This window comes from Coloeus monedula (genome assembly GCF_965178545.1).
Source record: "Coloeus monedula genome assembly, chromosome: 40".
In the NCBI taxonomy this organism is placed as follows: Eukaryota; Metazoa; Chordata; class Aves; order Passeriformes; family Corvidae; genus Coloeus; species Coloeus monedula.
The window spans coordinates 335108-355754 of NC_138820.1; the positions used below are offsets into that span (position 1 = coordinate 335108).

The window sequence follows — 20647 nt, forward strand, 5'->3', positions numbered from 1 at the left end:
ACCCCTCCCTTCTCCATAATTTTTTCCGCCTTTCCTCCCCCCCCACACCCCCCCTTCCCCCTTTACCGGGGTGTGGTTTTGATTATTATTATTACATTATCATTATCCCTTTTTTTTTTTTTTTTTTACCTTTTCTCTCGTCGCGTTGTTTTTTTTTTTTTTTTTGGTTTTTTGTTGTTTTTTTTTTTTTTTTTTTTTTTGCGGTGGGGGGGGTTTATTTTAAAATTACACCCGGGGCGGCCATTTTCGCTGCCGGCGCCGTCCCGCCGCCCGCCGCCTCCCGCGCCCTGAGGCGATTTTAACCGATCCGGGCGTTTTTCAACCCATCGCCGCCGCCCCCCCCGCGCCCCCCGCGCGGCCCCGCCGGGCCCGGCCCGGGGGGGGTCGCCCCGGTCCCGCCCCCCCCTCACTTTCCCCTCACACCGACACCCCCTCCCCCCACACCCACCCCCCCCCCCCCCACCCTCCCTCAGCGGCGGGGGCGGTTTGGGGCGGTGGGAGCGGCGCGCGCCGAGGGTCCCCCCCCCGGCCCCCCGCCCCTCACCCCGCCATGGCGTCCCCGCTGAGGGAGGACGAGGAGGAGGAGGAGGAGATGGCGGTGTCCGAGGGGGACGAGGAGGACGACGACGAGGAGGACGACGAGGAAGAGGAGGAGGAAGACGCCGCCGCCGCCGCCGCTGCTGCTGCTGCTGCCGCCGCCGCCGCTGCCGCGCTCTTGGCTGGGCACCGAGGGGCTCCCGACATCTTCGCTGGGCCGGCCCCGGCCCCGCTCCCGCCGCCGCCGCCGCCGCCACCCGCGCCCGCCGCGCCCGGGCCGCCGGAGGCGCCCGCAGGTAACCGCCGGGACCCCCTGAGTGACCCCTCAGAGCTCCCCCCCCCACACTATAGCCCTCAGAGCTTCCCGGAGCTACCGGGATTCCCCGGGCCCCTCAGAGCTTCCCGGAGGGACCGCCGGGACCCCCCGAGTGACCCCCACCCCTGAGCCCCTCAGAGCTTCCCGGAGCTACCGGGATTCCCCGGGCCCCTCAGAGCTTCCCGGAGGGACCGCCGGGACCCCCCGAGTGACCCCTCAGAGCTTCCCGGAGGGACCGCCGGGACCCCCCGAGTGACCCCTCAGAGCTTCCCGGAGCTACCGGGACCCCCCGAGTGACCCCTCAGAGCTCCCCCCTCAGAGCCCTCAGAGCTTCCCGGAGGGACTGCCGGGACCCCCCGAGTGACCCCCACCCCTGAGCCCCTCAGAGCTTCCCGGAGGTACCGGGGCCCCCCGAGTGACCCCTCAGAGCTTCCCGGAGCTACCGGGATTCCCCGGGCCCCTCAGAGCTTCCCGGAGGGACCGCCGGGACCCCCCGAGTGACCCCTCAGAGCTTCCCGGAGGGACCGCCGGGACCCCCCGAGTGACCCCTCAGAGCTTCCCGGAGGTACCGGGACCCCCCGAGTGACCCCTCAGAGCTCCCCCCTCAGAGCCCTCAGAGCTTCCCGGAGGGACTGCCGGGACCCCCCGAGTGACCCCCACCCCTGAGCCCCTCAGAGCTTCCCGGAGGTACCGGGACCCCCCGAGCCCCTCAGAGCTCCCCCCCGAGCTCTCAGAGCTTCCCGGAGGGACCGGGACCCCCCGAGTGACCCCTCAGAGCTCCCCCCCGAGCCCCTCAGAGCTTCCCTCAGGTACCGCCGGGACCCCCCGAGTGACCCCTTAGAGCTCCCGAGGGGGACCGCCGGGACCCCCCGAGTGACCCCCACCCCCGAGCCCCTCAGAGCTTCCCGGAGCTACCGGGACCCCCCGACTGACCCCTCAGAGCTTCCCGGAGGTACCGCCGGGACCTCCCGAGTGACCCCTCAGTGCTCCCCCCGTAGCCCTCAGAGCTTCCCGGAGCTAGCGGGACCCCCCGAGCACCTCAGAGCTTCCTGAAGGCACCACCGGGACCCCCTGAGTGACCTCTGCCCCCGAGCCCCTCACAGATTCCCGCAGTTACCGGGACCCCCGATTCCCTCAGAGATTCCCGGAGGTACCGGAACCCCCCGAGTGACCGCTCAGAGCTCCCCGCCCGAGCCCTCAGAGCTTCCCGGCAGGTCCGCCGGGACCCCCCGAGTGACGCCCACCCCCGGAGCCCTCACAGATTCCCGGAGGTATCGCTGAGAGCCACGAGTGCCCCCCACCCCTGATTCCCTCAGAGCTTCCCGGAGATACCGGGACCCCCCCAAGCGCCCCCCCGGAGCTTACGGCCACTGGAGCCCCTCAGAGCTTCCTGAGGCCGCCAGAGGCTCCCGCAGGTACCGCTGAGACCCCCCCGAGCCCCTCAGAGCTTCCCGGGGCCGCCTCCCGAGCTCCCCCTTCCCGCTCCCTCAGCGCTTCCCGGAGGTGCCCGCAGGTACCGAGACCCCCTGAGTCCCACTGTCCCCTCAGCTCCTCCCGGAGGTACCGAGCCCCACTGTCCCCTCAGCTCCTGCTGGAGGTACCGAGCCCCACTGTCCCCTCAGCTCCTGCCTGAGGTACCGAGTCCCACTGTCCCCTCAGCTCCTGCCGGAGGTACCGAGTCCCACTGTCCCCTCAGCTCCTGCCGGAGGTACCGAGCCCCACTGTCCCCTCAGCTCCTCCCGGAGGTACCGAGCCCCACTGTCCCCTCAGCTCCTCCCGGAGGTACCGAGCCCCACTGTCCCCTCAGCTCCTGCCGGCGGTACCGAGCCCCACTGTCCCCTCAGCTCCTGCCGCAGGTACCGAGCCCCACTGTCCCCTCAGCTCCTGCCGGAGGTACCGAGCCCCACTGTCCCCTCAGCTCCTGCCGGAGGTACCGAGCCCCACTGTCCCCTCAGCTCCTGCCGCAGGTACCGAGCCCCACTGTCCCCTCAGCTCCTGCCGGAGGTACCGAGCCCCACTGTCCCCTCAGCTCCTGCCGGAGGTACCGAGCCCCACTGTCCCCTCAGAGCCTCCCGGAGGTACCGAGCCCCACTGTCCCCTCAGCTCCTCCCGGAGGTACCGAGCCCCACTGTCCCCTCAGCTCCTGCCGGAGGTACCGAGCCCCACTGTCCCCTCAGCTCCTGCCGCAGGTACCGAGCCCCACTGTCCCCTCAGCTCCTCCCGGAGGTACCGAGTCCCACTGTCCCCTCAGCTCCACCCGGAGGTACCGAGCCCCACTGTCCCCTCAGCTCCTCCCGGAGGTACCGAGCCCCACTGTCCCCTCAGCTCCTGCCGGCGGTACCGAGCCCCACTGTCCCCTCAGCTCCTGCCGGCGGTACCGGAGACCCTCTGACCCCCTTCCCCACTCCCCTCAGCTCTTCCCGGAGCTTCCCGCAAGTACCGGGACCCCCAAGCCCCCCGATCTGCCCCGGTCCCTCAGGGCTTCCCAGGGCCGCCTGCAGGTACCGAGATTCCCCCGAGCCCCGCTGTCCCCTCAGCTCCTCCCGCAGGTACTGAGACCCCCTGAGCCCCTTCCCCGGTCCCCTCAGCTCCTCCCAGAGGTACCAGAGACCCCCTGAGCCCCTTCCCCGGTCCCCTCAGCTCCTCCTGGAGCTTCCCTCAGTACCAGGACCCTCTGATCCCCACCGTCCCCTCAGCGCTTCCCGAGGTACCAGGGCTGGGGTGTGAGGGAGGGAGGTGTTTGTAAACACCCCTGGGTGTCCCCCTGGGTGTCCCCGCGGGTGTCACTGGGTGGCCACCCATGTGTGGGGACACCTCCCACCCCACACTGGGGCTGAGGGGACCCGATGGTGGCAGGAGCCCGAGGGGGATTTGAGGACTCCACAGGTGATGGGGCTGGGGGGTGATGGGGGCCAGAGGTCCCCTGCCAGGACCCAAAGTGGGTGCTGCACCCTGTCATGTGGGATGATGGGGTCTGTTGTGTCCCTGCCAGGACCCAAAGTGGGTGCTGCACCCCTTCGTGTGGATTTACAGGGTCTGTTGTGTCCCTGCCAGGACCCAAAGTGGGTGCTGCACCCCATCGTGTGGGATGATGGGGTCTGTTGTGTCCCTGCCAGGACCCAAAGTGGGTGCTGCACCCTGTCGTGTGGATTTACAGGGTCTGTTGTGTCCCTGCCAGGACCTGAGGTGGGTGCTGCACCCCACAGTGAGGATGACAGGGGCTGTTGTGTCCCTGCCAGGACCCAGAGTGGTTGTCACACCCCGTTGTGTGTGGGGTGTTGTGTGGCTGCCAGGACCCGGAGTTGAACTCCGTCATGAGGGGTGACGGGGGCTGGTGGTGCCCTGCCAGGACCTGGAGTGGGTACTGACCCCATCGTGTGGAGTGACGGGTGTTGCTGTGCACCTGACAGGACCCAGGTTGCCTGTTGGTGTGGGGCAGTGGGTGCTGGTGGTCCCCTGACAGGACCTGGGGTGGGTGCTGACCCCAGAGCGTGAGGTGATGGGCACCTGACAGGACCCAGGGTGGCTGTTGCGCCCCATGGTGTGGGGTGATGGGGTCTGTAGGTACCTGCCAGGACCCGAATCAGCTGTTCCACCCCACTTTGAGCTGTTTGGGGGCTGTTTCTCCCCTGCCAGGACCTGAATCAGCTGTTCCACCCCACTTTGAGCTGTTTGGGGGCTGTTTCTCCCTGCCAGGACCTGAATCAGTTGTTCCACCCCACTTTGAGCTGTTTGGGGGCTGTTTCTCCCTGCCAGGACCTGAATCAGTTGTTCCACCCCACTTTGAGCTGTTTGGGGGCTGTTTCTCCCTGCCAGGACCTGAATCAGCTGTTCCACCCCACTTTGAGCTGTTTGGGGGCTGTTTCTCCCTGCCAGGACCTGAATCAGTTGTTCCACCCCACTTTGAGCTGTTTGGGGGCTGTTTCTCCCCTGCCAGGACCTGAATCAGCTGTTCCACCCCACTTTGAGCTGTTTGGGGGCTGTTTCTCCCCTGCCAGGACCTGAATCAGCTGTTCCACCCCACTTTGAGCTGTTTGGGGGCTGTTTCTCCCCTGCCAGGACCTGAATCAGTCGTTCCACCCCACTTTGAGCTGTTTGGGGGCTGTTTCTCCCCTGCCAGGACCCGAATCAGCTGTTCCACCCCACTTTGAGCTGTTTGGGGGCTGTTTCTCCCTGCCAGGACCTGAATCAGTCGTCCCACCCCACTTTGAGCTGTTTGGGGGCTGTTTCTCCCCTTCCAGGACCTGAATCAGTTGTTCCACCCCACTTTGAGCTGTTTGGGGGCTGTTTCTCCCTGCCAGGACCTGAATCAGCTGTTCCACCCCACTTGGAGCTCTTTGGGGGCTCTGGGTGCCCTCAGATGTCCCCGTTGTCCCCAGGTCCCTCCAATTCCCGCCTGATCTGACCCCAGGAGCCGCTCCCGTGGGATTTTATTGAGCTTTTATCATCTTTTATTGGCTTTTATCGCATTTTATCGGCTTTTATCGGGGTTCCTTTTATTTGCCACCCACCACCTCTCGGTGCTGCTGACTCAGCTGAGCCTTCACCCCAAATTTCAGCCCCGGGTGGGGTTCTCTGCTTCCATCCCTGCACCTGAGAACTCCTCCTGTGGGTGTTCAATGTGGAAAAAAATGAGGATTTAGCACCAAAATGCCCATTTTTCCTACCCAGCTTCTCACTGTGGGGGTTCAAACTCCTTTATTGGTGGTTTTCCATCAGATGGGGCCCTAAAATTGACCAATTTTGGTCCAAAATTGAGAAATTTTTTTCCATTTTTCTCCCAAATTAAATTTCTTGGATTCTTTTTTCTAGTTTGGCCTCAAACTGACGAGGGGAAACAGCATCTCAGAGGCCAGACAAGTCAATTTGGTTAAAAAATCAGCTTTAAAGTGAAGCCACTGACTTTGAAAATGCTCGGGAGTGGAGAAATTCAGATTTTTGATGCTTTTTTAGCTGGAAAAGGTTAGAAATGAGTAAATCTGGGGGTTAGCTCCCCCCCTTTTCCTAAAAAAAAAATGCTTAGAAAAGGGTTAAATCCTGGTTTTGGAACCTTTTCTTTGGTCCTGAAATGCCCAGAAATCACTAAATTTATATTTTAGACTCCTTTTTTTTGCTCCCAAATGCTCAGAAATGGGTAAATGTGAATTTTGGAGCTCCCGAGAACGAGCAAATTCAGATTTCAGAACAATTTATGTTTCTGGAGCAGCTTAGAAATGAGTAACTTTGGATTTCAAACCCCTGCTTTCCCCCAGAATTGTTCAAAAATGCGTAAATTTGGGAGTTTTCCCCCCACAGTGCTCAGAAAGTGGAACATCTGGATTAACAGAGCTCACCGAAATGCTTAAAAATGGGCAAATTGGAATTTTAACCCCCGCCAAAACCGCTCGGAAATGGGCACGTTGATTTTCCAGCTCCCTCTTCTCCAGAAAAGCTCCGAAATGAATAAAACCGGATTTTAACCTCCCGTTTTCCCCCCCAAACTCCTCAGAAATGGGCAAATCTCACCTTCCAGCCGGGCCTCCCTGACCCGCTGCTTCCCCAGCCCTTTCCTTTGCCTTTTCCTGGACTTTTTGCCCAATTCCTGAATTCTTTTTGCTCTCTTATCCCTCAAGTATTCCATGTGGGCCACACCGACACCCCCGTGTCAGCCCTAAATCCACTTTTTAAAACTTTTCCCTCCCCCAAAATCCTCATTTCTTATCCTTTTTTCCTCCCCCTAACCCCCCAAAATCCCATTTTTTTATCCTTTTCTCTCTCAGAACAGCCCCAATCCCCATTTTTTATCCTTTTTCCCCTCCCAAACACCCCCAAATCCCCATTTTTTATCCTTTTCCCTCTCAAAACAGCCCCAATCCCCATTTTTTTAACTTTCCCCTCCCCCTAACCCCCCAAAATCCCCATTTTTTATCTTTTCTCTCTCAGAACAGCCCCAATCGCCATTTTTTTAACTTTCCCCTCCCCCTAACTCCCCAATCCCCATTTTTTTTAACTTTTCCCTCCCCCTAACCCCCCAAAATCCCCATTTTTTATCCTTTTCCCTCTCAAAACAGCCCCAATCCCCATTTTTTTAACTTTCCCCTCCCCCTAACCCCCAAAATCCCCATTTTTTATCCTTTTCCCTCCCAAACACCCCCCAATCCCCGTTTTTTATCCCTTTTCCTCCCCCCAACCCCCCAAAATCCCCATTTTTATTAGCGTTCCTCTCCCCAGAGCAGAATTTACCCATTTTTAACCTTCCCCCCCTCCCCGGATCAGCAGCAGCCCGGCCTCTCTCCCCGGATTTGAGGTGAAATAACACTTTTCCCCCATTTTCCCAGCGGGAATCCAACTCCTCCCCCTCCTCCACAGCTGAAACTTGTTGGTTTGAGGGGTTTTTTTGCGTCTTTTTCCCCGATTTTGGCCGTTTCCAGCCCATCCCAGTGGAGAACAATGGCGAGGCCGCCGCAGCTCCGGAGAGCGGGGAGGGGGAGCACCCAAACCGACCGAATTTTCCCTTAAAACACCACTCCCCACCCCAAAATTTAACCCAAACTGGAGATTTTCCACACTTTTGGCACCAAGTTGCAGAGCAAAGGCCTGGCCGGCTGCTCCAGCGGGAAAACTGGGGGAAAAACACCCCAAAAAAAACCCCAAATCGGGTTTTTTTTCCAGCGGGGGGAAAGCGGCGCCTCACTCCCCGCTGTGCCTCTTCCCCCACTTTTTTCCCTTTTCCCCCTATTTTGGAGCTCTCCTCCCTCTTTCTTTGTTCCAACTCCTTCCTCCCCTTTGCCGGAATCACTCCCCCTTTTTTCTCTCTCTCTCTCCCTTTTTTTTTTTTTTTTTGGTGTGTTTTTTTTTATTGTGGTTTTCGCTACATTTTTTCCATTTTTCCACCTATCCCCCCCCTCTCCTTTCACCGTTTCGTTTGCAATTTCCACCATTTCCCCTCTCCCAGCGTTTTCCCCTCATCCCACCCGGGGGGGGGGGTGAGGTTTTGTTTTTTATTTTTGGGAGGGGAGAGGGGATCTCTCTCTCCTCGGGTGGGGTGGTTTATTTTTTTATTTTATTTTTTTGTGTGTGTGTGTGTTTTTTAGGGTTTTTTTTTCTCCTTTTTCTCGAGGTGCGGGGAGTGGGAGCGTCACGTGTGTGGAAAATTCTGGTTGATGCTTTGCCAACGCGCCCCGGCTCCCCGCGCATGTCCGATGGGCCCGGGGGGGGGGCTGGAATTGGGGGTTTTTTGGGGGGGGGCGGAAAAAAAAACACCCCCAAAAATGGCAGGATCGGGCCCGCAGGGGCTCGGCCCCATCCCCGCCAGCGGCCGCGTGTCCCCGGCAACACCCCCAGGTGATGGTTTGGGGCGAAAAAGCAGGAAAAAGGGGAATTTGGAGAGCGAGGCGGGGAGTGTGTGTGTGTGGAGGGGGGGGGGGGAGAAACAGGGCGGGCTGGGCCTCGGCGCTGCCGCCATGGTAAAAAAAAAACCCCAAAAAACAACCAGGCGGAAAAAGGGGAGGTTTTGGGGTTTTTACCCCCACGGGGTCGGCGCTGCCGGTGGTCCCGGCGCCCGGCCCGGCAGCCCGGGGCTGGCAGGCGGCGGTGCCAAGGGATTAGGCTGGAATGTGACCCCGGCAGCGCCGGGTGCTGCTTCCTGTCCCCACGCCAGGCTTGGCACCCGCTGTCACCGAGCTCCCCTCCCGCACTCGGTGTGTCCTTCCCCCACCCCCCCTGCTCCCTCTTTTTTTTTTTTTTTTTTTTTTTCCTCGGGGATATCGGGGGCTCCCTCCCCTGCGGGGATTTGCGGGTGACGGCGCGGGGGGACCCGCGGGGGGACAGGCACGCGCCGGGCGGGGGCCGTGCCAGCGGCTGGCAGGAGGCACCGGGCAGATGTGTGACACCTCTTCGCCGGCGTCACCCCCGAGCGGCTGCCAAAGCAGCGGGGACAGCCGGGGCCGTGACACGGATGCGGTGTCACCGCCCCGGGGACGGGCCGCGGGAATGCGCGGTGGCCCCCCGTCACACGGGGATGCCGGTGGCCCTCGGCCAAAGGGCTTGGGAAATCCTCTGCTGGCGGTTGGTGACCGTCACGGTGACACCGGTGTCCCCATGTGAGGGGTTGGGGAATCCTCTGCTGGCGGTTGGTGACACCGCTGTCCCCAGAGCCAGAGCTGGGGAATCCTCTGCTGTCAGTCGGTCACTGTGACGGTGACACCGCTGTCCCCCGAGCCAGAGCTGGGGAATCCTCTGCTGGTGGTTGGTCACTGTGACGGTGACACCGCTGTCCCCCAAGCCAGAGCTGGGGAATCCTCTGCTGGTGGTTGGTCACTGTGACGGTGACACCGCTGTCCCCCAAGCCAGAGCTGGGGAATCCTCTGCCATCAGTTGTCAGTCGGTCACTGTGACGGTGACACCGGTGTCCCCATGTGAGGGGTTGGGGAATCCTCTGCTGGCGGTTGGTGACACCGCTGTCCCCCAAGCCAGAGCTGGGGAATCCTCTGCCATCAGTCGGTCACTGTGATGGTGACACCGCTGTTTGGTCACTGTCACGGTGACACCGGTGTCCCCTGGGCCTTGGGCTGGGAAATCCTCTGCCATCAGTCGGTCACTGTCACGGTGACGCCGCTGTCCCCATGTGAGGGTTGGGGAATCCTCTGCTGGTGTTTGGTCACTGTCACGGTGTCCCCATGTGAGGGTTGGGGAATCCTCTGCCGTCAGTGACACCGCTGTCCCCCGAGTGAGAGCTGGGGAATTCTTCGCTGGTGTTTGGTCACTGTGACGGTGACACCGCTGTTTGGTCACTGTCACAGTGACACTGGTGTCCCCCGAGCCAGAGCTGGGGAATCCTCTGCTGTCAGTCGGTCACTGTCACGGTGACGCCGCTGTCCCCATGTGGGGAATCCTCTGCTGGTGTTTGGTCACTGTGACAGTGACACCGCTGTCCCCATGTGAGGGTTGGGGAATCCTCTGCTGGTGTTTGGTCACCGTCACGGTGTCCCCATGTGAGGGTTGGGGAATCCTCTGCTGTCACTCAGTCACTGTCACAGTGTCCCCATGTGGGGAATCCTCTGCTGGTGTTTGGTCACTGTCACGGTGACACCGCTGTCCCCTGGGCCTTGGGCTGGGAAATCCTCTGCCATCAGTCGGTCACTGTGATGGTGACACCGCTGTTTGGTCACTGTCACGGTGACACCGGTGTCCCCTGGGCCTTGGGCTGGGAAATCCTCTGCCATCAGTCGGTCACTGTCACGGTGACGCTGCTGTCCCCATGTGAGGGTTGGGGAATCCTCTGCTGTCACTTGGTCACTGTCACGGTGACACCGCTGTCCCCAGAGCCAGAGCTGGGGAATCCTCTGCCATCAGTCGGTCACTGTGACGGTGACACCACTGTCTCCATGTGAGGGTTGGGGAATCCTCTGCTGTCACTTGGTCACTGTGATGGTGACACCGGTGTTTTGTCACTGTGCTGAGTAGTTGATCCCTCGTTTTGGGAATAAAAAGGAGGAAAAAGGGGCTTCTGATGGGAAAACGGGATGAAATCATGGCAGGGGTTGCGCCAGCGGTTGGAGGCGCCGGTGTTTTCTCCAGATCCATGGAAAAAACCCCGGGGTGGGGATGTTGGATTTCCAGCCCAGGAATGACCCAAGATATCCCCAAACCCCTGTGATTTTACCCCAAAACGCAATGGAAAACATTGAGAAGGGGAAGAAAACAGGCGCCAGTAAAAATACCCCAAAATCCCATTTCTGGTGGTTTTTTTCCCCCCTTTTTTTGCTGGTGGGAAATGGGTGTTGCTGGTACCGTCGGTGGAGAGGCCTTGGGCTGTGGCTGCTGCTTTTGGTATCCTTCAGTTTACCCAAAAAGTTGGGGTTTTTCCCAAAAAACCTGCTGCAGTACATCCAACCGAGGGTTGGTCGGTTTGGGGTGAAAAGAGGGGTGAAAAGGTCATTGGGGCTCTAGGGGGTCGTGTCCCTGTCACCCTCAGGCCACCGATGGGACCTCAGCATGGTCACCTGTCGCTGTCACCTGTCCCTGTCACCATCCTGGGGACCTCAGCGTGGTCACCTGTCCCTGTCACCTGTCCCTGTCACCATCCTGGGGACCTCAGCGTGGTCACCTGTTGCTGTCACCTGTCCCTGTCACCATCCTGGGGACCTCAGCGAGGTCACCTGTCCCTGTCACCCGTCTCTGTCACCATCCTGGGGACCTCAGCAAGGTCACCTGTCCTTGTCACCTTTCCCTGTGTGTGTCACCATCCTGGTGGCTCTGGAAGGGCTGTGGCACAGCCACCTGTCCCTGTCCCCATCCTGTCCCTGTCCCTGTCCCCGTTCCCTGTCCCCGTCCCCTGTCCCATCCCCGTTCCCTGTCCCCATCCCCTGTCCCCTGTCCCCGTGGCTCAGGCCGCCGTGTCCCCACAGATGGTGACGAGGAGCTGCTGCGGGGCCTCGAGGGGGCCCTGGGGGTGAAGAAGAAGAAAAGGGGCCCCCGGAAACAGAAAGAAAACAAACCCGGAAAACCCCGGAAACGGAAAAAACTGGTGAGTCCTGCTGGGGCGGCTGATGGGGGTCGGGGACGGGGACAGGGGACAGGGTTGGGGTCAGGGATGGGTGACAGGGTCAGGGGGTGGGGGACAGGGTCAGGGACAGGGGTCAGGGATGGGTGACAGGGTCTGGGGGTGGGGGACAGGGTCAGGGATGGGGTCAGGGACAGGTGACAGGGTCAGGGGGTGGGGGACAGGGTCAGGGACAGGGGTCAGGGACAGGTGACAGGGTCAGGGGGTGGGGGACAGGGTCAGGGACAGGGGTCAGGGATGGGTGACAGGGTCAGGGGGTGGGGGACAGGGTCAGGGATGGGGTCAGGGACAGGTGACAGGGTCAGGGGGTGGGGGACAGGGTCAGGGACAGGGGTCAGGGACGGGTGACAGGGTCAGGGATGGGGTCAGGGACAGGTGACAGGGTCAGGGGGTGGGGGTCAGGCCCTTGGGGACAGCTGACGGGGTCTGGGGACAGGTGACGCTCTCAGGGTCCTCACAGGGTCTGGGGACAGGTGAAGGACTCTTGGGGGTGACCGATGGGTGTTCTGGGATGACTGATGGGGTCATGGGGTGACTGAGGGGGGGTCTCAGGGTCAGTGTCAGGTTCAGGGGGTCTCAGGGTGACTGAGGGGGGGTCTCAGGGTCGGTACCAGTTTTGGGGACCCGCCCAGGTGAGCGAGGATGAGCTGGAGTGGGAGCAGGCAGAGTACCGGGATGGGGGTCCTGGTGTGGTTCAGGGGGTCCTGGTGTGACTGAGGGGGGGTCTCAGGGTCACTGACAGGTTTTGGGGTGTTTTTGGGGAGGATGAGCTGGAGTCGGAGCGGGACGAGTATCGGGATGGGGGTCCCGGTGTGGTTCAGGGGGTCTCAGGGTGACTGAGGGGGGGTCTCAGGGTCAGTGTCAGGTTTTGGGGTGTTTTTGGGGACCCGCGCAGGTGAGTGAGGATGAGCTGGAGTCGGAGCGGGACGAGTACCGGGATGGGGGTCCCGGTGTGGTTCAGGGGGTCCTGGTGTGACTGGGGGGGGGTCTCAGGGTCACTGACAGGTTTTGGGGTGTTTTTGGGGAGGATGAGCTGGAGTGGGAGCAGGCAGAGTACCGGGATGGGGGTCCTGGTGTGCTTCAGGGGGTCTCCGGGTCACTGAGGGGGGGTCTCAGGGTCAGTGTCAGGTTCAGGGGGTCCTGGTGTGACTGAGGGGGGGGTCTCAGGGTCAGTGTCAGGTTCAGGGGGTCCTGGTGTGACTGAGGGGGGGTCTCAGGGTCAGTGTCAGGTTTTGGGGTGTTTTTGGGGACCCGCGCAGGTGAGTGAGGATGAGCTGGAGTCGGAGCGGGACGAGTACCGGGATGGGGGTCCCGGTGTGGTTCAGGGGGTCTCAGGGTGACTGAGGGGGGGTCTCAGGGTCAGTGTCAGGTTCAGGGGGTCTCAGGGTGACTGAGGGGAGCTCTCAGGGTCAGTGCCAGTTTTGGGGACCCCGCCCAGGTGAGCGAGGATGAGCTGGAGTGGGAGCAGGCAGAGTACCGGGATGGGGGTCCCGGTGTGGTTCAGGGGGTCTCAGGGTGACTGAGGGGGAGCTCTCAGGGTCAGTGTCAGGTTCAGGGAGTCCTGGTGTGACTGAGGGGGGGTCTCCGGGTCACTGACAGGTTTTGGGGTGTTTTTGGGGAGGATGAGCTGGAGTCAGAGCAGGCAGAGTACTGGGATGGGGGTCCCGGTGTGGTTCAGGGGGTCTCAGGGTGACTGGGGGGGGGGGTCTCCGGGTCACTGAGGGGGGGTCTCAGGGTCAGTGTCAGGTTCAGGGGGTCTCAGGGTGACTGAGGGGGGGTCTCAGGGTCAGTGTCAGGTTCAGGGGGTCTCAGGGTGACTGAGGGGAGCTCTCAGGGTCAGTGCCAGTTTTGGGGACCCCGCCCAGGTGAGCGAGGATGAGCTGGAGTGGGAGCAGGCAGAATACTGGGATGGTGGTCCTGGTGTGGTTCAGGGGGTCTCAGGGTGACTGAGGGGGGGTCTCAGGGTCAGTGTCAGGTTTTGGGGTGTTTTTGGGGACCCGCGCAGGTGAGTGAGGATGAGCTGGAGTCGGAGCGGGACGAGTATCGGGATGGGGGTCCCGGTGTGGTTCAGGGGGTCCTGGTGTGACTGAGGGGGGGTCTCAGGGTCAGTGTCAGGTTCAGGGGGTCTCAGGGTGACTGGGGGGGGGTCTCAGGGTCACTGACAGGTTTTGGGGTGTTTTTGGGGAGGATGAGCTGGAGTCGGAGCAGGCAGAGTACTGGGATGGGGGTCCTCGTGTGGTTCAGGGGGTCCTGGTGTGACTGGGGGGGGGTCTCAGGGTCAGTGTCAGGTTTTGGGGTGTTTTTGGGGACCCGCGCAGGTGAGTGAGGATGAGCTGGAGTCGGAGCGGGACGAGTACCCGCGCGAGGAGTACCGGGAGAAGTCGGAGAGCGGCGGCAGCGACTCCGGCGGCGCCGCGCGGAAGCGGCGGAGGAAGCACCGCGAGAAGAAGGAGAAGAAAACCAAGAGGCGGAAAAAGGCCGACGACGAGGGGGGGCAGAAGGTCAAGGTACGGCCTGGGGGTGGCCACCCCGGCGTGGGGGGCACTGGGGGCTCCCCCACTCCCGCCTTGTGCGGGGAACCGGGGCAGGGGGGTCCTGTGGGGTCCCGACACCCGTGGGGGGGGGGGTTCTGTCACTCTGTGGGGTCCCATCACTGTGAGGGTCCCTGTGGTGGTCCCAAAACCCCTCGGGGTGCCCATGATGGGGGTGGGGGAGGGGTCCCATCTCCCCTCTGGTCCTTGTGGGGATCCCCTCACCCACGCTGGGAGCTTCAGGGGTCCCAAAAGTGACGTGTTCCCTTCTCCTCCTCCCTGTCCCCCGTCCTGGCGTCCGTCTCTGCCGTGTCCCCCCGGTGTCCCCCGGTGTCCACCCTGAGCAGGCGGTGGAGCAGAAATCCTCGGCGCAGCTGCTGGGGGCCTGGGGGCTGGAGGACGTGGACCACGTGTTCACCGAGGAGGATTATCACACCCTCACCAACTACAAGGCCTTCAGCCAGTTCATGAGGTGGGGCTGGGGGCACCTCGGGGGTCCCAGAGAGTCCCCCTGGGGGTTTGGGGGGGCACCTCAGGATGTTTGGGGGGTCCTTTTAGGGCATCTGAGGCTCCTTGGAGGGTCCTGGGGTGCTGGGGGGCATCTGGAGGGTCCCTCTGGGTGCTGGGGGACACCTCAGGATGTTTGGGGGGTCCTTTTAGGGCATCTGAGGCTCCTGGGAGGGTCCTTTTAGGGCACCTCGGGGTGCTGGGGGGCATCTGGAGGGTCCCTCTTGGTGCTGGAGGACACCTCAGGGTATTTGGGTGGGGGTCCTTTTAGGGCATCCCAGAGTCTGGGGGTGCCCCTGGAGTGCTGGGGGACACCTCAGGGACCTGGGGGGGGGACACACAGAGATACCCAGAGAGTCCTGAGTGACCCTGGGGCCATCCCAGGATCCTGAGTGACCCCTGGGGCCATCCTGAGTGACCCCGGGGTCATCCCAGGATCCTGAGTGACCCCTGGGGCCATCCTGAGTGACCCCGGGGTCATCCCAGGATCCTGAGTGACCCCTGGGGCCATCCTGAGTGACCCCGGGGCCATCCTGGGATCCCGAGTGACCCTGGGGCCATCCTGGGATCCTGAGTGACCCCTGGGCCATCCTGGGATCCTGAGTGACCCCTGGGGCCATCCCAGGATCCTGAGTGACCCCTGGGGCCATCCTGAGTGACCCGGGGCCATCCCGAGTGACCCTGGGTCCATCCTGGGATCCCGAGTGACCCTGGGTCCATCCTGGGATCCCGAGTGACCCCGGGGCCATCCTGGGACGCTCTGTGGCCACCAGGACACCCCAGAAGGCCCAGAGCTCTGCTCTCCCTGCTGACCCCAAGTCCCCAGGGTACATCCCAAGCCCTCCCCACCCCTTTGCATCCCCATCCCACCTTGCCCCCCCCCCCCCCAACTTTGCAGGCCCCTGATCGCCAAGAAGAACCCCAAAATCCCCATGTCCAAGATGATGACCATCCTGGGGGCCAAGTGGAGGGAGTTCAGCGCCAACAACCCCTTCAAGGGCTCGGCTGCCGCCGTGGCCGCGGCCGCAGCGGCCGCAGCGGCCGCAGTGGCCGAGCAGGTGTCGGCCGCCGTGGCCGCCGTGGCCCCCGAGGCGCCGCCCCCGCCCCTGCGCAAGGCCAAGACCAAGGAGGGCAAAGGTGGGGACCCCTCCCCAACTGGGAGGTCTGGAGGGGGGGGGGGGAGACCCTCTGGCTCAGGGGGGTCGGGTTCTTGTGGGTTGGGGGCTTTGGGGGGAGGTTATTGGGGGTTCCTGAGGGACTTTGGGGGTCAATGGGGGAGTTTGGGGGTCAATGGGAAGGGATTGAGGGGTCCCTAAGGGGGTCCTAGGGGAGTTTGGGGGGTTCCTGAGGTGGTTTGGGGGTCCTTGGGGTGGTTGTGGGGGTCCCTGGGGTGGTTTTAGGTGTCCCTGGGGGGGGGTTGGGGGTCCCTGGGGGGGTTTGGGAGTCCCTGGGGTGGTTTTGGGAGTCCCTGGGGGGGGGGGTTGGGTGTTCATGGGGGGGGTTTGGGGGTCCCTGGGAGGGTTTGGGGGTCCCTGGGGTGGTTTTGGGTGTCCCTGGGGGGGGTTGGGGGTTCCGGAGGTGGTTTGGGGGTTCTCTGGGGGGGTTTTGGGTGTCCCTGGTGTGGTTTGGGGTTCCCTGGGGTGGTTTGGGGGTTCCCTGGGGTGGTTTGGGTGTCCCTGGGGGGGTTTGGGTGTCCCTGGGGTGCTTTTGGGGGTTCCCTGGGGTGGTTTGGGGGTTCCCTGGGGTGGTTTTGGGGGTTCCCTGGGGGGGTTGGGAGTCCCTGGGGTGGTTTGGGGTTCCCTGGGGGGGTCCCTGACCCCTGTGCCCCCAGGTCCCGGGCACAAGAAGCGCAGCAAGAGCCCGCGGGTGCCCGAGCTGAAGAGGAAGATGAAGGGCAGGAAGATGGCCCCGCTCAAGATCAAACTGGGAGTACTGGGAGGCAAACGCAAGAAGAGCAGCTCGGTGAGTCCCCCCCAGTGGGGCACTGGGAGCACTGGGAAACAGGGCGGGGGGCACTGGGGGCACTGGGAGACAGAGCGGGGGGCACTGGGAACACTGGGAGACAGGGTAGGGGGTACTGGGAGACAGGGTAGGGGTACTGGGAGACAGGGCTGGGGGCACTGGGAGACAGGGCTGGGGGGCACTGGGAACACTGGGAGACAGGGTAGGGGGTACTGGGAGACAGGGCTGGGGGAACTGGGGGCACTGGGAAATAGGACAGGGGGCACTGGGGGCACTGGACATGGGGACACCCAGGGACAGGGGCACTGAGGGTGGGCACGAGACACTCATCCCTGGTGTCCCCTCCGTCCCCTCCGTCCCCTCCGTCCCCTCCGTCCCCTCCGTCCCCTCCGTCCCCGTTGTCCCCTCCGTCCCCGCTGTCCCCGCTGTCCCCGCTGTCCCCGTTGTCCCCTCTATCCCCGCTGTCCCCTCTTGTCCCCTCTTGTCCCCTCTGTCCCCTCTGTCCCCGCTGTCCCCTGCTGTCCCCGCTGTCCCCGCTGTCCCCGCTGTCCCCTCCGTCCCCGCTGTCCCCTGTGTCCCCTGCAGAGCGAGGACGCGGGCGAGGCAGAGGAGGAGTCGGACGCCGAGAGCCCCGGGGTGCTGGGGGCCACCCCCCGCCCCGACCCCACCACGCGCCTCAAGAAGCTCAAGCGGGGCCGCCCCGGGCGCAAGAAGAAGAAGGGTGAGCGTCCCCCGAGCGTCCCCAAATGTCCCCGAGTGTCCCCGGGTGCCACCACCGCCACCCCCCCCCCCCGTCGACGATGGGGACGCCGGGTGACGTCCCCGTGTCCCCTCCCCCCCTCCCCGTCTCTCCTTGCAGCCCCCGGCGCCGGCCCGGGCCGGGAGCGCGGCCCCGTGGGGACGGCACCCGCGCACGGTGAGACACCCCGAGTGTCCCCAAGGTGTCACCCGGGGTCCCCGAGCCCCCACGGGTGTCCCCCTGAGTGGGGGCTGCGGTCCTGTCCCTGTCTTGGTGGTGGTGGCGGCCGGGGGGGGGTTCCCAGCCCCTGGTGTCCTCTGGGGGGTGTGGCCCTGTCCCTGTGTCCCCACCCCCATCCCTGTGTCCCCAGCCCATCCCTGTGTCCCCGTCCCTGTGTCCCCAGCCCTGTCCCTGTGTCCCCAGCCCATCCCTGTGTCCCCACCCCCATCCCTGTGACCCCAGCCCGTCCCTGTGTCCCCAGCCCATCCCTGTGTCCCCAGCCCTGTCCCTGTGTCCCCAGCCCTGTCCATGGCCCCACCCTGTCCCTGTGTCCCTGTCCCTGTGTCCCCACCCCTGTCCCTGTGTCCCCGTCCCTGTGTCCCCAGCCCATCCCTGTGTCCCCGTCCCTGTGTCCCCACCCCTGTCCCTGTGTCCCCGTCCCTGTGTCCCCAGCCCTGTCCCTGTGACCCCAGCCCTGTCCCTGTGTCCCCACCCCCATCCCTGTGACCCCAGCCCGTCCCTGTGTCCCCAGCCCATCCCTGTGTCCCCGTCCCTGTGACCCCAGCCCTGTCCCTGTGTCCCCGTCCCTGTGTCCCCAGCCCTGTCCCTGTGACCCCAGCCCTGTCCCTGTGTCCCCACCCCCATCCCTGTGACCCCAGCCCGTCCCTGTGTCCCCAGCCCATCCCTGTGTCCCCGTCCCTGTGACCCCAGCCCTGTCCCTGTGTCCCCGTCCCTGTGTCCCCAGCCCTGTCCCTGTGACCCCAGCCCTGTCCCTGTGTCCCTGTCCCTGTGTCCCCGTCCCTGTGTCCCCAGCCCCGTCCCTGTGTCCCCGTCCCTGTGTCCCCACCCCTGTCCCTGTGTCCCCGTCCCTGTGTCCCCAGCCCTGTCCCTGTGACCCCAGCCCTGTCCCTGTGTCCCCGTCCCTGTGTCCCCAGCCCTGTCCCTGTGACCCCAGCCCTGTCCCTGTGTCCCTGTCCCTGTGTCCCCGTCCCTGTGTCCCCAGCCCTGTCCCTGTGTCCCCACCCTGTCCCTGTGTCCCCGTCCCTGTGACCCCAGCCCGTCCCTGTGACCCCGCCCCGTCCCTGTGTCCCCAGCCCCGTCCCTGTGTCCCCAGCCTGTCCCTGTGTCCCCAGCCCATCCCTGTGTCCCCAGCCCTGTCCATGGCCCCATCCTGTCCCTGTGTCCCCGTCCCTGTGTCCCCAGCCCTGTCCCTGTGTCCCCAGCCCTGTCCCTGTGTCCCCACCTTGTCCCTGTGTCCCTGTGTCCCTGTGTCCCCACCTTGTCCCTGTGTCCCTGTGTCCCTGTCCCTGTGTCCCTGTCCCTGTGTCCCCGTCCCTGTGTCCCCACCCCCGTCCCTGTGTCCCCACCCTGTCCCTGTGTCCCCACCCCGTCCCTGCCATCTCTCCTGGGCATTTGATGTCCTCAGTGTCCCCATGTCCCTGTCCCCTGCTGTGCTGGTGTCACCGCATCCCTGCTGTCCCCATGCCTCTGATGTGCCCATCCCTGCTGTCCCCATGCCCTGCTTTCCAGTATCTCTGTCACTCAGTGCCCCCGGTGCCCCCGTTCCCAGTGTCCCCAGTGCCCCCCATGTCCCCAGTGCCCCCATTCCCAGTGTCCCCATGTCCCCATTCCCTCAGCCCCCTGTCCCCAGTATCCTCATCCCCCTATTGCCAGTGTCCCCATGTCCCCATTCCCTCAGCCCCCTGTCCCCAGTCCCCATCCCCCTATTCCCAGTGTCCCCAGTGTCCCCATGCCCCCGTCCCTTCACCCCTCTGTCCCCATGTCCCCATCCCCTCAGCTCCCTGTCCCCACTGCCCCATTCCCCTATTCCCAGTATCCCCATCCCCCTGTTCCCAGTGTCCCCAGTGTACCCATGTCCCCATTCCCTCAACCCCTGTCCCCAGTGCCCCATCCCCCTATTCCCAGTGTCCCCAGTGTCCCCATCCCTTCACCCCCCTATTCCCAGTGTCCCCATCCCCCTATTCCCAGTGTCCCCATCCCCCTATTCCCAGTGTCCCCAGTGTCCCCATTCCCTCAACCCCTGTCCCCAGTGCCCCATCCCCCTATTCCCAGTGCCCCATCCCCCTATTCCCAGTGTCCCCATCCCCCTATTCCCAGTGTCTCCAGTGTCCCCATCCCTTCACCCCCTGTTCCCAGTGTCCCCATCCCCCTATTCCCAGTGTCCCCATCCCCCTATTCCCAGTGTCCCCAGTGTCCCCATCCCTTCACCCCCCTGTCCCCAGTGTCCCCATCCCCCTATTCCCAGTGTCCCCAGTGCCCCTCAGCTCCCCGTTGTCCCCCTCCCCTCACCCCCCTGTCCCCAGTGCCCCCCAGTGCCCCCCAGTGCCCCCCGAGCCCCCCGCGGGCGCGCTGGCAGCGGTGGCAGCGGTGCCGCGCTCCCCGCAGGGCCGGGCCCGGAGGAAGAGGGCGATGGCTACGAGACGGACCACCAGGACTACTGCGAGGTGTGCCAGCAGGGCGGGGAGATCATCCTGTGCGACACCTGCCCCCGCGCCTACCACCTGGTGTGCCTCGACCCCGAGCTCGACCGCGCCCCCGAGGGCCGCTGGAGCTGCCCCCACTGCGTGAGTGCCGCCCGGGGGTCCCGGGGGGTCCGGGAGGGGGTTGGGGGGCACTAGGGGCATCCTGGGGGGCTCTAGGGGCGTCCTGGGGGGCACTAAGGGCATCCTGGGGGGCTCTAGGGGCATCCTGGGGGGATTGGGAGGGGGTTGGAAGGCACTAAGAGGATCCTGGGGGGCACTAAGGGCATCCTGGGGGGCACTAAGGGCGTCCTGGGGGGCGCTAGGGGCATCCTGGGGGGCACTAGGGGCATCCTGGGGGGCACTAAGGGCATCCTGGGGGGCTCTAGGGGCATCCTGGGGGCATTGGGAGGGGGTTGAGGGGCACTAAGGGCATCCTGGGGGGCACTAAGGGCATCCTGGGGGGATTGGGAGGGGGTTGGGGGGCACTAAGGGCATCCTGGGGGGCACTAAGGGCATCCTGGGGGGCACTAAGGGCGTCCTGGGGGGCACTAAGGGCATCCTGGGGGGCACTAAGGGCATCCGGGGGGGATTGGGAGGGGGTTGGGGGGCACTAAGAGGATCCTGGGGGGCTCTAAGGGCATCCTGGGGGGATTGGGAGGGGGTTGGGGGGCGCTAAGGGCATCCTGGGGGGATTGGGAGGGGGTTGGAAGGCTCTAAGGGCATCCTGGGGGGCACTAGGGGTATCCTGGGGGGCACTAGGGGCATCCTGGGGGGCACTAAGGGCGTCCTGGGGGGCACTAAGGGCATCCT

The 20647-nt window shown here is 63.8% G+C and overlaps 1 protein-coding gene across 1 annotated transcript in view; it reads left to right on the forward strand.

Annotated features, from left to right (window-relative positions):
* The first annotated feature begins 295 nt into the window (after positions 1-295).
* The window catches only part of CHD3 (chromodomain helicase DNA binding protein 3), a 72303-nt gene continuing 51951 nt past the window's right edge, over positions 296-20647 (forward strand). Inside the window, exons 1-8 of the mRNA XM_082300474.1 lie at positions 296-833; positions 11242-11360; positions 13715-13903; positions 14275-14399; positions 15333-15571; positions 16266-16396; positions 16982-17117; positions 19761-19939. Of these exons, the coding sequence (XP_082156600.1) occupies positions 551-833; positions 11242-11360; positions 13715-13903; positions 14275-14399; positions 15333-15571; positions 16266-16396; positions 16982-17117; positions 19761-19939 (1401 nt within the window). The 5' untranslated portion in view covers positions 296-550. The remainder of the gene's footprint in view (positions 834-11241; positions 11361-13714; positions 13904-14274; positions 14400-15332; positions 15572-16265; positions 16397-16981; positions 17118-19760; positions 19940-20647) is intronic.